The sequence below is a fragment of the Colletes gigas genome, unplaced genomic scaffold (assembly GCF_013123115.1).
Source record: "Colletes gigas isolate AHSC1104 unplaced genomic scaffold, ASM1312311v1 Colletes_gigas_Sc00028, whole genome shotgun sequence".
Lineage (NCBI taxonomy): Eukaryota > Metazoa > Arthropoda > Insecta > Hymenoptera > Colletidae > Colletes > Colletes gigas.
In genome coordinates, this window is record NW_025106657.1 from 2,464,634 (window position 1) to 2,479,101 (window position 14,468).

Genomic DNA, 14,468 nt, shown 5'->3' on the forward strand with positions numbered 1-14,468 from the left:
TCCATTCGAAAGGTTTTGTTATTTTTTTTTCTGAATTTTAAGTAAACTATATCGTATCAAGATTCTCCAGATATGTTTATTTATCTCAGAAGCATGCACAGTATTTTTTTCATCCAAAAATGTTAAAAATTATATTTGATATGCAGCTTCTTGTTTGATGGCTCTTAGAGTGGGAGACTTAGCTGGAACTAAAAAGTCAAGAATAATTAGGAATAACAAAATGGCGGAACTTTAAATTCCGATTTTATATTTTATAGCTTTTTCTTGCGTTTAACGTGTTAAAGAAAATAGTGAAACCCAATATTTAGACATTTTTCCATTTCTTTTTGATTTTCTAATACAAGTCATTGTATTTTTAGCTGTAATGCTGGGTCTGATGTAACATCGAGATTCTCCAAGTGACATTTAAATCCTGTCCCTTCATATTTCGTGACTTATCAATAAAAATTACTCGAGTCACGTCGAAGTAAAACAATAATGAAATAAAAAGTATTATCCTTTTCGTTGAATTTTCTTCGAAATCTGCATATTCAAAAACTCAAATCTTCGGGAAAAGTTCTGGAAGCAATTTTTTGCCTGATCATTAATCAAAAACTGAGACCAAAATCGAAGATCTGCTCGGTACAGTCACCTGATTTAGTTCCGGGAATGGAACATCGGACGAAAAGGTTGCGAAAATAAATTGGCATTTCGTTTAGGTATATTTTGGTATGGCGTGACGATTTATTTATATGTAACCGTGTACAATGAGTATTAAAAGAAGTCAAGAGGTTGCTTTGGTAGTATCCTTTAGAAGGCATTGTGAATAACTGTGTCGAAATTGTTGGTAGCAACGTTGAGAGTTAATTTCGTCGAAAGGTCAGGTTAAATTTTCCGTTTTCCATTTTGATTCGTAGAGAGACTCGAATCGCGGGATCGCGAGCGAAGTAGCAAGCGCAATTAAAAAGAATGGCACGCAAATCCGGTCACGAAACCGTATTCGTATTCATATTCATGGCTAAACTTTTCTCTTCGTTGCAGTGTTTCTCTCTCTTCGAAACGCTAACGCAAAGGTCGCAAGCTTTTCGAACGTTCGATGCGTAATTTACGTGGAATATTGGCCCACTTTTTTCGAGCATAAATTGTAATTTCAAGTAACGATCGAATCCCAATTATAAACGCGTATCGAGATGTTGGAACTGACTGGCGCTTTGGGATCCTTTTGTTCGCAGCGAAGGTCCAACGGGCAATTACAACTTTATCGCGCGCTTATTACAGAATTAAATTCATCGGTTGTATAATCTAATCAACTTAATAACTTTCCGTGCAAAGCTTTGACGAATTTTAACGTCGACGACGGAAAATCCTGGTTGCGCACAACATTTTGAATATTCGAATTCAGCGCAGACTTTTATTTCGTTCGATACAACCGTTCGCCTCCGTATCGCTAATTTCGTATTACAAAATACCTTATTAACGCGGAGGGAGGCATTCAAGGTCGCATTAACGAGATTTTTTCGGTTAAGTAGCGACAACGACTGCTTTAAACAGCCGACCGCAGAGAACCAACGATTCTCATAATTTTTTGTTACTTTATTCTCGGTTTCCTCAAGTTCTTATGTCTCTAACAATCCTTGATTAGAATGGTTTTTACACGGAAAATTTCTTCGAACGATTGGACGAAGTTGGAATGTCTGTTTAAAAAATACAATAACGAAACGTAAACGGAAGTTAGTTTACGAATGAATCTAAAATTTTGATTTGTTATTTGTGAATAAAATTTGCTCGACTCTGCTTTTACAAACGCTGGATTACGAAAGTTATTCACGTGAATAAAATTTCCGCGATACCGTGTGAAATATTCGTGGTATTATATCTTCCAGACTGTATACAGGGTGTTTGGGAAATATCTTAATGGGAGATTCTAGGGGCCAAAAATAAAACGAAAATCAAGAATATCAATTTTTTTATTGAGGCTTCGTTAAAAAGTTATTAAAACATTAAATTAAAAAATTTCAAATCATTCTCAGAAAATTATTTTTATTTGGGATGTCCATTACGATCATTTTTTGTGAATAAACATACCCTCGATAACTGTCTGTCATCCTGAAAACTGAAAAATTTCAAATCATTCCAGAAAAATTATTTTCGGTTGCAGGGGTAAATTACAATCATTTTTTGTGAATAGACATATCCCCGAAATTCTAACCATTTTCGAGAAAAAAATTCAATAGGTGGACAAATTCTTCGCCGAAAAAAAAATTTTAAATCGTTCTGAAAAAATTATTCTTAGTTGCGGGGGTCGATTACAATCATTTTTTGTTAATAGACATTCTCACAAAATTCTAATCATTTTCGAGAAAAAAATTCCTTACCGAAAATGTAAATTCAGGCCAAAATGTCACTTCAAAATTTCGTGCGTATCTTTAAAACGTCATAACTTCTGAACGGATTAAAGGATTTCAATGTTTCAAAATGCAAATAACGCGTATTTTAGTGAAGAATATGTAGAAATTGTAACAATATTGAAAAAATTGCTCCTTAACCCTGCAAAATGGAAAAAACTCCATAAAAATGGTCCAATTTTCAAACGACCATAACTTCTACAATAGTGAATATATTTCAATGAAACTTTTTTCTGAAGTAGAGTTCATGGGTACCTACAAAAATGATTTAGACAATATTTCCATAGCTCGTCAAACAAATTTATTAAAAATGAAAAATGAATTTTTAAGAAAAATCGACAGGTGTCTTAATTTTTTGACGAAAAAAAAGATTCAAATCGTCCCGGAAAAATTATTTTCAGTTGCGGGGGTTAATTACAATCATTTTTTGATTAATAGACATACCCCGAAATCCTATGCACTTTCGAGAAAAAAATTCGAGTATTTACTGAAATTTTTCAGCGAAAAAAAAAAAGTTGCAAATCCTTTTGGAAAAATTATTTTTGATTGTATGGGGCAATTACAATCATTTTTGGTGAATAGACATACCCCCGAAATTCTGCGCATTTTCGAGGAAAAAATTCTAAATTTTTAATCTATAACTCTAACGAATTTTCTTTTGAACTTGATTTTCGTCTTATTTTGGCCTCTAGAATCTTCCATTAAAATTTTTCCCAGGGATGGCCGAACATCCTATATATAAAATTTTATCGTCCATTTGCTCGAAATATTATGAACGATTCATGATAGGAGAAAGTATAGAAAACAGGTTATAATATATACTATTGAGAAATATTGACTTTACCGAAGAGTGTAAATTTATAAAATAGCTATTTATATTAATAACGATGCTATTAATTTGTCAATGTATTTAAATTATAATTTAATATTTAAAACAACAATTCTAAATAAAATATGTACAGTTCAGTTCTTGTATCTTTGTTACGTTTAATGAAAATGATTTAGTTTCGGTGGTCCTTCAAGAGGAAACATAGATTGTTGTTAAATGGCTGTTTTAAAACACTGTAGCTCTTAGAACCGGATCATTACAACGCACGAACGTCATTGATCGACTAACAATATCCGTATTACGTGGACAAATACGATACTGGAAGTGATGCTTGAACAAAAGCGACCGTAAGGGACTTATCAATGTATGACATCGCGAATGTATTATACTGACCTCACCGCGTGTGCAAATGTTAATCTAAATAACCATCGTTCGATCCTTCAGATTCCATTTTACGATACACCATTAGACAGATCATTTTGTTGATTTTGACACTACACAACGCTTCCGATAGCATCTGATTTATCTAATCGCATCGTAAGTGAGGTAAATTTTTATCGAAGCATTTAATCGAAAACGTCGATCTACTACATTCTTCGTCATTCTTGTATATTTTTCTCGTAATTGGATTAATTGAATCGCTTCACGTGGGAACTCGAACAAAATACATTGACGTATGTATAACCAAGGAAAAGAAAAAGGAAGCTTTATCGTACTATACGAAAAAAAGATATATTTAAAGATGAATAGTTGAGGAATAATTTAATACAAAACAATTACAATATTTTAAATAAATAATTAGACTGTTCGTGGCATACAAATACTAACGAATTTTGTATACAGTAATGGAATTCTGAGTGACTAATAAAAATTACAATACAATTTTGATCTAGAGTTTGTCTTTCGAATTACAATGGTCGATGATCGAGATCGTAAATCGAAACATGGGATATAATTAGTCGTAAAATTCCGTGGAGGGCGGTGGGTGGCCAAAAGCGAGAGCCCAGCAACGTCGAGGGCGAAACGTGTCCCTATAATTGGCCAGCAATCGGATTTTCACTCGTCTCTGGTCGCCATCGTAGATTACAATTAATGAAATCGTCGACCGTAGAGCACGTTGGAACGACGTGACGTCAATCGCATGCTAGCAAAAGGCACTTGCCATCAAGGACACCATCGCCTGCCCCCGATTACTCTCGGTTCCGCCATTTTTTTTTCGCACGTGTACAGTTGACACACGCCTAGCTCGTCGATGAAATCGAAATTCTATGATCCAAAAACTGCTGTTTCTAATCCCGCCATTTTGTGGACCACTCGAAAGTTGGTCCGACCGTATTTCGGAAAATCATTACACCATTTTATTGCTCGCAAACATACACTTTCAACTCTTCGTTCGCCACAGCTCGATTCAAAGTTTATGAAAACTTAATTAACGAACGAGGAAAAACATTTGTAAACCTGTCTGCGAGAAAGAACAATTTCAATTCTCTGAAACGGTACCAACTAAATGGCGATCGAAGCAAATTCCAATTAAGACTATGTGTCGTTCATTTTGTAAAAGTAATCTGATTTTTATGCACAATCAGGACAAAAGTTTGCCACGTGTACTTTAGATCATTACTCGGTTTTGTCACTTTTGTTTTCGTGGCTATTTATCAAATGTAGTTTTTAACTTGAAGGTTGCTTCCGTCGAAATAAAAATTGGAATCTTATATCGGTATTAAGTAACGTTTATTTTGGACATCTTCGCGACGATCATCGTCGTTTGTTGTTTATCGATCATCTATCAAAGATTGATCGTACCAGATCGTGACGAGTGTTCTGTTACGAGTTTCGATAATATCGAAATATCGATGATGAAAGAATCCCGGGTGGAATGCTCGCGGAAATATAAATAAGAAATAATCTTTCTCTATGGTGTTGTACAAATAATTGGTCGCTGCATCGTTTATTGAAACGTTCTCAAAATAAGTCGACGATATTGACGTAGCATTTTCATGCAAATTCTGTTGCGTGGGTACTGAAAAAAAAAACAGAGTTTCGAAACCGGTTATTCGTGTCGATCGTCTTCGAGATCAATATTTGTCCGCGGAACAAGCATCGCGACAGATGTAATTTGTGTTTGTCTTTTCGTTTCAGGAAAATCCATATGGCAACTGGTGTTGGAACAATTCGACGACCTTCTAGTTAAGATTCTTCTATTAGCTGCTATTATTTCTTTTGTACGTATACCATTCGAAAAATACATATTTTATAGCACTAAGGATTTCGCGAAGCTCGATAGAATTAAGATCGAAAGAAACGTAAGACTTATGTTAAATAGAGTCGAAATAGTGGATTGATGGGTGAGAAAAGGTGGTTCGAAATTTATTAGCGCGATGAAAGGATACGAGAAGGTTTAAAGAGAATCTGATAATCGGGGGAACATTCTCGACGCTCGAAGATAAATCGAAGTGGTGGAAATTAAACAAATAGATAGCAGCCTCTCTGTTGGATAGCATCGAAACGTTTGCATTTCCTGCGAATAATAAATGTTCGAATAATACCGCCGCGACGACTGTCGTTATTTTTAGATGTGACGTGAAAGACGTTAATTAATAAAATCGAAGCGCCACATTATTCCTCCGGAGAGCAGCTAAGTAATTATTAGTTGGTCAAAGTCATACTATGTTTACGAGGGTTCAAGGCTCACTTATTATAAATACATCTAGTTTCAAAGGTGAAAAAATAGCGCATCGATTTCTCCTCGCTATGAAAATCTCATTACCTTTTTACGCACGTGTAGAAAATTCGTAATGAGAATATTCTGAATATTCCGACCATGACAACGGTGTCAATTATAAATGTTCATTCGCAATTTTACCTGTCGGTTTTTAAGCGCTTAAAATTATTCGAAAAATTAAATACATCGTATCAGAATTCTTGAAAACGTTAAACGAAATAACGAGTATAGAGAATCAACTGTGTTTAATTTGGACGATCTTAGAGTCTCTGTTAAATAAGTGCACGTTGTTTCGCAGGTATTAGCTTTATTTGAAGAGCACGAAGATGCGTTCACGGCCTTCGTCGAGCCCTTCGTCATTTTGCTCATTCTCATCGCTAACGCCGTGGTCGGTGTGTGGCAAGAACGTAACGCTGAGTCTGCGATCGAAGCGTTGAAGGAATACGAGCCCGAGATGGGCAAGGTTTTACGAACGGACAAGGCCGGTGTCCAGCGAATTCGAGCCAAGGAGATCGTGCCCGGGGACATCGTAGAGGTGTCCGTCGGTGACAAGATCCCTGCTGACATTCGTCTTACCAAGATTTTCTCCACCACCCTCAGGATCGATCAATCTATCCTGACTGGTGAATCGGTCTCGGTTATCAAGCATACCGACCCTGTCCCCGACCCACGTGCCGTCAATCAGGTGTGTACACTGACATTCTTCAACTAAAAAAGATCGACAAAACTCATACCTAAATAAGAATGCCTAATACCTAGACTGCCTGATGTTTATGCATTTATGGGAAATTTTAATTCTTGAAAAACTATAGAATGCACTTAATTACATTTAGGTGTTTAGACAATCCTCTACAAAGCTCCCATTTCATTAATACAATTATTTTACTACTAATAACCAATAAAAGATACACAACTCTTCATTCCTCGCTCATAAAACAATTTGGGATCTATCGCTTCCCGTACTCGCCACCAGAGGGACCGTTCCTCTCGCAAGCGCTCAATCGACCTTTCATTTGTATATACCCCGGAGTTCACTAACAGACCCAAAACGAAACACTCCTTTTTCCTCTCCTTCTCCATCTCTCATCAACAGGATCCCACAACAAATGTACCTTGCATAATAAAAAGCAATCACCCAAATTGAAAAAACCTTCTTTCCAACGTAAGTTTCTCCCTCCTTTAGGACAAGAAAAATATCCTGTTCTCCGGTACCAACGTCGCTGCGGGCAAAGCTCGTGGCGTGGTGATTGGAACCGGCTTGAACACCGCCATTGGTAAGATCCGTACCGAGATGTCCGAGACCGAGGAGATCAAGACGCCGTTGCAGCAGAAACTGGACGAGTTCGGCGAGCAATTGTCGAAAGTAATTTCCGTTATTTGCGTCGCCGTCTGGGCCATCAACATTGGACACTTCAACGACCCTGCCCACGGTGGATCGTGGATCAAGGGGGCCATCTACTACTTCAAGATCGCCGTCGCTCTTGCCGTAGCCGCCATTCCCGAAGGTTTGCCAGCCGTCATCACGACTTGCTTGGCCCTGGGAACGCGTCGTATGGCCAAGAAGAACGCCATCGTGAGATCGCTGCCGTCTGTTGAGACTCTTGGTTGCACGTCTGTCATCTGCTCCGACAAGACCGGTACTCTGACCACCAACCAGATGTCCGTCAGTCGGTACGTCTCCATTCCTCGTTGCTTAATCCTCTCGATACTTAGCTCGTTAACGACACTTTCCAATTCTCTTACAGAATGTTCATCTTCGAGAAGATCGAGGGTAACGACAGCAGCTTCCACGAGTTCGAGATCACTGGATCGACCTACGAGCCTATCGGTGACGTTTTCTTAAGAGGACAAAAGATCAAGGGCCAGGACTACGAAACCCTCCATGAAATCGGTACGATTTGCATCATGTGCAACGACTCGGCCATCGACTTCAACGAGTTCAAACAGGCGTTCGAGAAGGTCGGCGAGGCGACGGAAACCGCCCTCATCGTGCTCGCGGAGAAGGTCAATCCGTTCGGTGTGTCGAAGAGCGGATTGGACAGGCGTAACGGAGCCATCGTCGTCAGGCAGGACCTGGAAACGAAATGGAAGAAAGAGTTCACTTTGGAGTTCTCTCGCGATCGTAAATCCATGTCGTCGTATTGCGTTCCTCTTAAACCTAGCAAATTGGGCACCGGACCGAAATTGTTCGTCAAGGGCGCTCCCGAAGGTGTCTTGGACAGGTGCACGCACGCCCGTGTCGGTTCTACCAAGGTTCCTCTTACTTCTACCTTGAAGAATCGTATCTTGGACTTGACCCGCCAGTACGGAACTGGCAGAGACACTCTGCGTTGCCTTGCTCTGGCCACTGCTGATCACCCGATGAAGCCCGACGACATGGACCTTGGCGATTCCACGAAGTTCTACACCTACGAGAAGGATCTGACGTTCGTTGGCGTCGTTGGTATGCTCGACCCGCCTCGCAAGGAAGTGTTCGACTCTATTGTCAGGTGTCGCGCCGCTGGTATTCGTGTCATCGTCATCACCGGAGACAACAAAGCCACTGCTGAAGCTATCTGCCGACGTATCGGTGTCTTTGGCGAGGATGAGGACACAACTGGAAAGTCGTACTCCGGGCGTGAATTCGATGATCTTCCTGCGGGTGAACAGAAAGCAGCTTGCGCCAGGGCCCGTCTCTTCTCTCGCGTTGAACCTGCTCACAAATCCAAGATCGTTGAGTTCTTGCAGGGCATGAACGAAATCTCCGCTATGGTGAGTTATTTTATGGGTAGATGCTTATACAAATGTATACGTATACTAAAATGAATCTTGGTAATCGTTATGGTTGTTGTATGGTAGACTGGTGACGGTGTAAACGACGCCCCAGCCTTGAAAAAAGCTGAAATTGGAATTGCTATGGGATCCGGAACCGCTGTAGCGAAATCCGCCTCTGAGATGGTGTTGGCAGACGACAACTTCTCTTCCATTGTCGCCGCTGTTGAGGAAGGTCGTGCTATTTACAATAACATGAAACAGTTCATTCGCTACCTTATTTCTTCCAACATTGGTGAAGTCGTGAGGTTCGTACACAAGCGTCCACTCAAAGTATGCAACGAGAAAAAGTACTTGAAGTAACACGTTTAATCGTGTGTACCAATTATAGTATATTCTTGACTGCCGCCCTCGGTCTTCCCGAAGCTTTGATCCCTGTTCAGCTTCTGTGGGTCAACTTGGTCACTGACGGTCTTCCAGCCACTGCTCTTGGTTTCAATCCACCTGACTTGGACATCATGAGCAAGGTAATGTTTCCAAACACGCGAATCATGTTCAATTGTCAAAATTAAATTAATGTGTAATTGTGATGGTGTTACAGCCTCCCCGTAAGGCCGACGAATCTCTCATCTCCGGCTGGCTGTTCTTCCGCTATTTGGCTATTGGCGGATACGTAGGTGCTGCAACCGTTGGATCAGCTGCATGGTGGTTCATGTACAGTCCACATGGCCCACAGATGAGCTACTACCAGCTGGTAATTATTGCTTAAAATTGAGACTCCAAACTGTACGAATCGTCAATTGTTTTCGGATGAGTTTTACTCGATAAGCGACATGATCGAAATTGGTTATAACGAGTGGGGATAAAGATTTTAACCAACGGAAACGTTGCAACTCGCAGACTCATCACTTGGGGTGCTTGGGCGGTAGCGAAGAATTCAAGGACATTAACTGCAAGATCTTCACGGATCCTCATCCCATGACGATGGCTCTGTCTGTGCTCGTAACCATTGAAATGTTAAACGCTATGAACAGGTAACACGGTATAAACGAGCATTTTTGCAAGTGCGTGAACTATTATTAATTTATACTTTATTTTTTGTTTCATTTCAGTTTATCTGAGAATCAATCTCTCATCACTATGCCGCCCTGGTCTAATTTGTGGCTCATTGCCTCTATGGCTCTTTCTTTCACACTCCACTTTGTCATCCTTTACGTCGACGTCCTTTCGGTATAATAAACAAATCGTTGCCTACCGTATCTTGTTATATTCCGTCGATGTAACGCTTGCCAATGTTTTTGTGTTTTAGACCGTATTCCAAGTTACCCCCCTAACGGCTGAGGAGTGGTTTACCGTTATGAAGTTCTCCATTCCAGTGGTACTTCTCGACGAAACCCTGAAGTTCATTGCCAGAAAGATTACAGATGGTGAGAATCCAATTTACACAGTGCATTGGATCGTTCTAATGTGGGCTGTGTTCTTTGGACTATTATGTATTTGCCCCATATAGAACATCCGTGAAACAATGTTAGTCTAACAGACGATGTTTTTCCTATGGAAAACATTTACAACTGAGTTCTCGGACTTGCAATTGCATTTAACTAAAGTTCTTCCCCGTTGCCCGGGAAGGTCGAGATAAGTTATTAACGAAGTGCGTTTAAGTGAGATTTTAACCAGTTTGACTGTTGTGCATGGTGTTAGTACAACCATACAAATTTGCCACCAAGGCCCACCATGCCCGCATCACACCAGTACCCTGACGTCGCTCTACAATCATACGGATTTCAGTGGCATCGAGTGATAAAGAGACCCATCGTAATCAAAACAAATTGTGATTGTTGAATTATTTTCTACGAGTGCCTTTTAAACATTAACTTTCCTCTGCAAGAAAATACCCATCGATGTTCTTTCTAACCTGTTACGTTTCACATGTCCCCTGCAACACTATACTTGCATACCCTACGAACACAATGCACTCTAAAATATCATTTTGGGTAGTTATTGTTAAATCCTTTAGCTCATCAGACACCCGCATGATTGGTATATGTACGCTAAGTCTGACGATGTCTTAGCGATGTTTAAAAGAAGGCTGTTTAAATATTTTCTTTTCTTCTTTTTTTAATTTGAAATTTGTTAGAGTTGAAGAAAGCACTTCTCGAATTTTTTTTTTATATTTTTATACCGTAGAATACAGATACACCTAAAATTAGTTAAAACATCGGCAGAATGGGGTCTTACAGCACGATACATTATTTTGCCATAATTCTAATTCTGGGCACTTGACCTTAACGCACACACACGAACACAGCAGCTCACTGTAATTTTCAGTTTATAATAGATATTCTGGGCTCTTTTAATTTATTCTTTTCCACTCTAACTGCTTTTGTTGTTGCTTATTAAAAACTGTTCTTATTCATGGATTCTTAGCATCAAGAGTATCTGCTTCAATCAAGACGTCTAAGCTGGAACTGCCTGATCCGTTGCAGAATAGCCAAGAGAAAGATTGTGCATGAAGTTTGAATTAATGGATCTCATTTTGAACCTGTATATTACGTCTTCCTTCCCATCAAAGTAATGCATGCACAACCGTATTGATAATACATCCTCTAAATTCACCTCGTAGAACAATCGCTATTAGCAACTAGAAAATCCTGCCGTGTTTTGCAAATCATGCTACAATGATAGTGTAATTTTTTCTCAGTGTACTCAACTTCGATCGAGCGCAATCGATTCGATGTGTCGAACGGACCACGGCAGGAACGTTCTAACATTTTGCACTCTCATTGCATCCACTTGATTTTTACATGTACCTTATCTGTGTGATTTACATGTTGAACGATCGACACCACACAATAGATTTGTATACCACTAATTTATGGGTACGGACTGCAAAGGCTCGTGCGTGTAAGATAAGAAAAGGACATTGAAAGTTGATCGTCTCCAGCAGTCCGTATCTCGTCGTATTAATCCCCTCCCTACCCCCGGACGGTGATCTGAACGCGAGAACGCTCGATCCAGGAATGCATCTTCGGTTCCTATCAACGACGACGGCTGGGTTCATCGATTTTAAACGATCCGATAGGTTATGTCGTTCTCTAACCCTTTGCGGGCGGACATCTTGGAACAAACGTTGGTGGAGCGGGGAAAAATAAATGATCGTTTACGCTATAATACATCTTACGTTTCTTTACAATATTTTTAACTTTTTGTTTAATTATCAACCATTAATATATTCGAAGTTGATATAATTTTTCGTTTCGTTAATGAATAAAACATACTGCATGTTTAATAAAAACCTAACCTTTTTACTATGAAAATTATTGCATTTAAAATCAAAGTTTTGTTGGTTAACCTCCAGACTTCGTTCGCAAAGGGTGAAGCTCTGTTTTAGTTATCGTCACGGTTGGGGAAACGCGAAAGTGGGTACACGTGTGATCCGATAATTAGGTTTACCGATATAAGACAATCGTTTTTTGTATTCGTTTCTGCCGTCGAGCGAGTACCGAGTTCAGACGCCTCCGGAAACTACACGCGCCACATGCGAAAAACGAAAAACATCCGGTGTCGTCACGAGTACGTGGGCCTTTTTAACGCATCCGACTGTCTCTTTAGTCATTTCATTCGGGGGATTTTATAAATCGTGTATGGGCAGTCGAGCAGCCGTAAACGAGCGCGTACCAGCGACGAACCACTCCTCGACCCGTGCAAACGCAACAAGACTGACGATGTGGTTCGAGGAGTGGGGGTTTGTTCGACGTGAGTGCATAATAATTTAATTTGCGTTTGGGCGACCACGCGGCAGAGGAGTCTCATCCGCACTACGAGATAGCGTAATATAATTATTATTATCATCGGCTAGGGCGTGATACTTTTGTTTTTTTCCTTCCTTTGTTTTTTTTTTCTTTTTTTTTTCTGTATTGGTATGGGCATAACTAAACTTAATTAGACAAAAGCAAATTGTGTGACGACGTGTACCGTGCATGGGTGCACGGGTGCGTGTTTTGGGAGCGAGTGCACCCGCCATTGCCCCTCCCCACTCACGCACCCACCTGATGCCGCTTGAAAGTACCGGAGGGCAGCACTAACGTTGTGTGTTTTGTTCGAAGTAACGCAATTTTTACTTTGTCACGAATAGAACACGTACCGGCAGATTTTCTTCGACGACTCTATCTGTGCGATATATAATATTTTCATTTTTCTTTTTTTCTTTTTTTAAAATATATAACGCGACGAATCTAACGAGTAAACGTACGGATTGGTATATCGCCAAGCACAGAGATCGCGGAGACGATGATGCCGATGCAAAAGACGGTCCTGATACCACCTCACGACGCTCGATAAACGTTAACGAAATTTTCAATTCTTTTGCGTTCATTCGTGGTATACATAATTTGTAAGTACTTGATTGATTGTGTGGATTGTGTTTTTTTGATCTGGACCGGTAACGAAGACAGTAGTGCCATCGACGAGAAGAGTTTAACAACACTGCGCAGCGTTACGCAAAAGAGCGCAAAAGCATTGAACCGTGATCCACGTGCCAGAGACGCGCGTCGCGTGTACGTCTTCGCGATCCTACGGAAGAAAAAATTATTTTGGAACTGTTCGAAAAAGTATATTTTGACCCCCTCCACGACGAAGATATATGTATCCCAAGAGAAAATCTAGATCCGCGCCATCGAACGTCACCGGAGAACGCGTTTAATTGTCTGGCTGCCCGTTTCTCTGCGCGTGGATCCAAGCCTTTGCCTAACGCTCTGTATCTAATCTAGTACGGTAAACCTACGATGATGAAACCCACGGTCGCATCGTTCGTGCAAGGAAGTACCTATTTCTAATGATAATAAGATAATAATAATAATATTATTAATAACGATAATAATATTAATTAACTTATATAGAGTGCGATGTCATTGAATGATTTTGATGCATATTCGCCAGACGCACTTGTGGCGAATCACGGTGTGATCCTAATTAATTAGACCCGACATTATTACTGTCCGACGTGTCGGACGATTCGATGTAAAGAGAGAGCGAGAGCGAGAGAGAGAGAAAAGAAAAAAAAAACTTATATTAACGAGAACGTCGAACAGCCCCGCAAACCGATTTGCAGGATTACATTTATAACTCTAGTTCACGCGTACGATTGATGATTGTAATTAACACAGAGACACGAGTTACGTCCTACGACCACGGCGCGTTGGTTCGCCATTAGCAAAAGTTTGTTTATTTATCGTGTTTTATTTATCTCTTTATCATGCATTCGAATCAAGAACGGAACGAACATTATAACAAGTGAAAGTATCGCAACGATTATCAACGACTAGCGACAGTCCGACCTCGTGCAACACTTGTTATAATAATAAAAAGAGAACAAAGATCATTAATGTTACCAATGCGTGTTCGAAACCAATGATCGGCCTATTAATTGAAAAAACAAAAAAAAAAAAAAATAGAAGAAAGAAAGGAACACAGTCGAGCGCGATTTCTCGCTTGAACAAATGGCATCTGCCGCGTGTACGAACGTCGAACACTTAATACAATGTCAACGTAATAAGTGTTTGGTCCAGTTTGTCTCCAGCTACCTTTATAACTTTCATTCTCTATCTCTTATCACTTTACACACTACCTCCGAGTATGTTATTTGTTCTCACCTCTCATCGATCATCGACTGTCAGAGTATTCTGTGTGAACCATGCAACGAAAATGGTCACTCGATGGAGGGGGATAACCGTTTTTAACCAATTGATAAAATTGATACGCGATTGATAAATCGTGAAACTGG

General features: G+C 39.9%; 1 protein-coding gene across 5 annotated transcripts in view; it reads left to right on the forward strand.

The window, feature by feature from the left end:
• LOC122401808 (calcium-transporting ATPase sarcoplasmic/endoplasmic reticulum type) overlaps window positions 1-14,468 on the forward strand; it is a 69,609-nt gene that overhangs the window by 49,034 nt on the left and 6,107 nt on the right. For 4 of the 5 annotated variants that reach the window (XM_043404171.1, XM_043404174.1, XM_043404173.1 and 1 more), the window contains exons 4-13: window positions 5,353-5,435; window positions 6,234-6,620; window positions 7,119-7,606; window positions 7,681-8,686; window positions 8,774-8,994; window positions 9,078-9,213; window positions 9,288-9,440; window positions 9,587-9,720; window positions 9,799-9,916; window positions 9,996-13,340. In XM_043404171.1, coding sequence (XP_043260106.1) covers window positions 5,353-5,435; window positions 6,234-6,620; window positions 7,119-7,606; window positions 7,681-8,686; window positions 8,774-8,994; window positions 9,078-9,213; window positions 9,288-9,440; window positions 9,587-9,720; window positions 9,799-9,916; window positions 9,996-10,196 — 2,927 coding nt within the window. In that variant the 3' untranslated portion in view covers window positions 10,197-13,340. Of the gene's footprint in view, window positions 1-5,352; window positions 5,436-6,233; window positions 6,621-7,118; window positions 7,607-7,680; window positions 8,687-8,773; window positions 8,995-9,077; window positions 9,214-9,287; window positions 9,441-9,586; window positions 9,721-9,798; window positions 9,917-9,995; window positions 13,341-14,468 lie in introns of those variants that run through there. The other variant, XM_043404175.1, reaches the window with a different exon arrangement.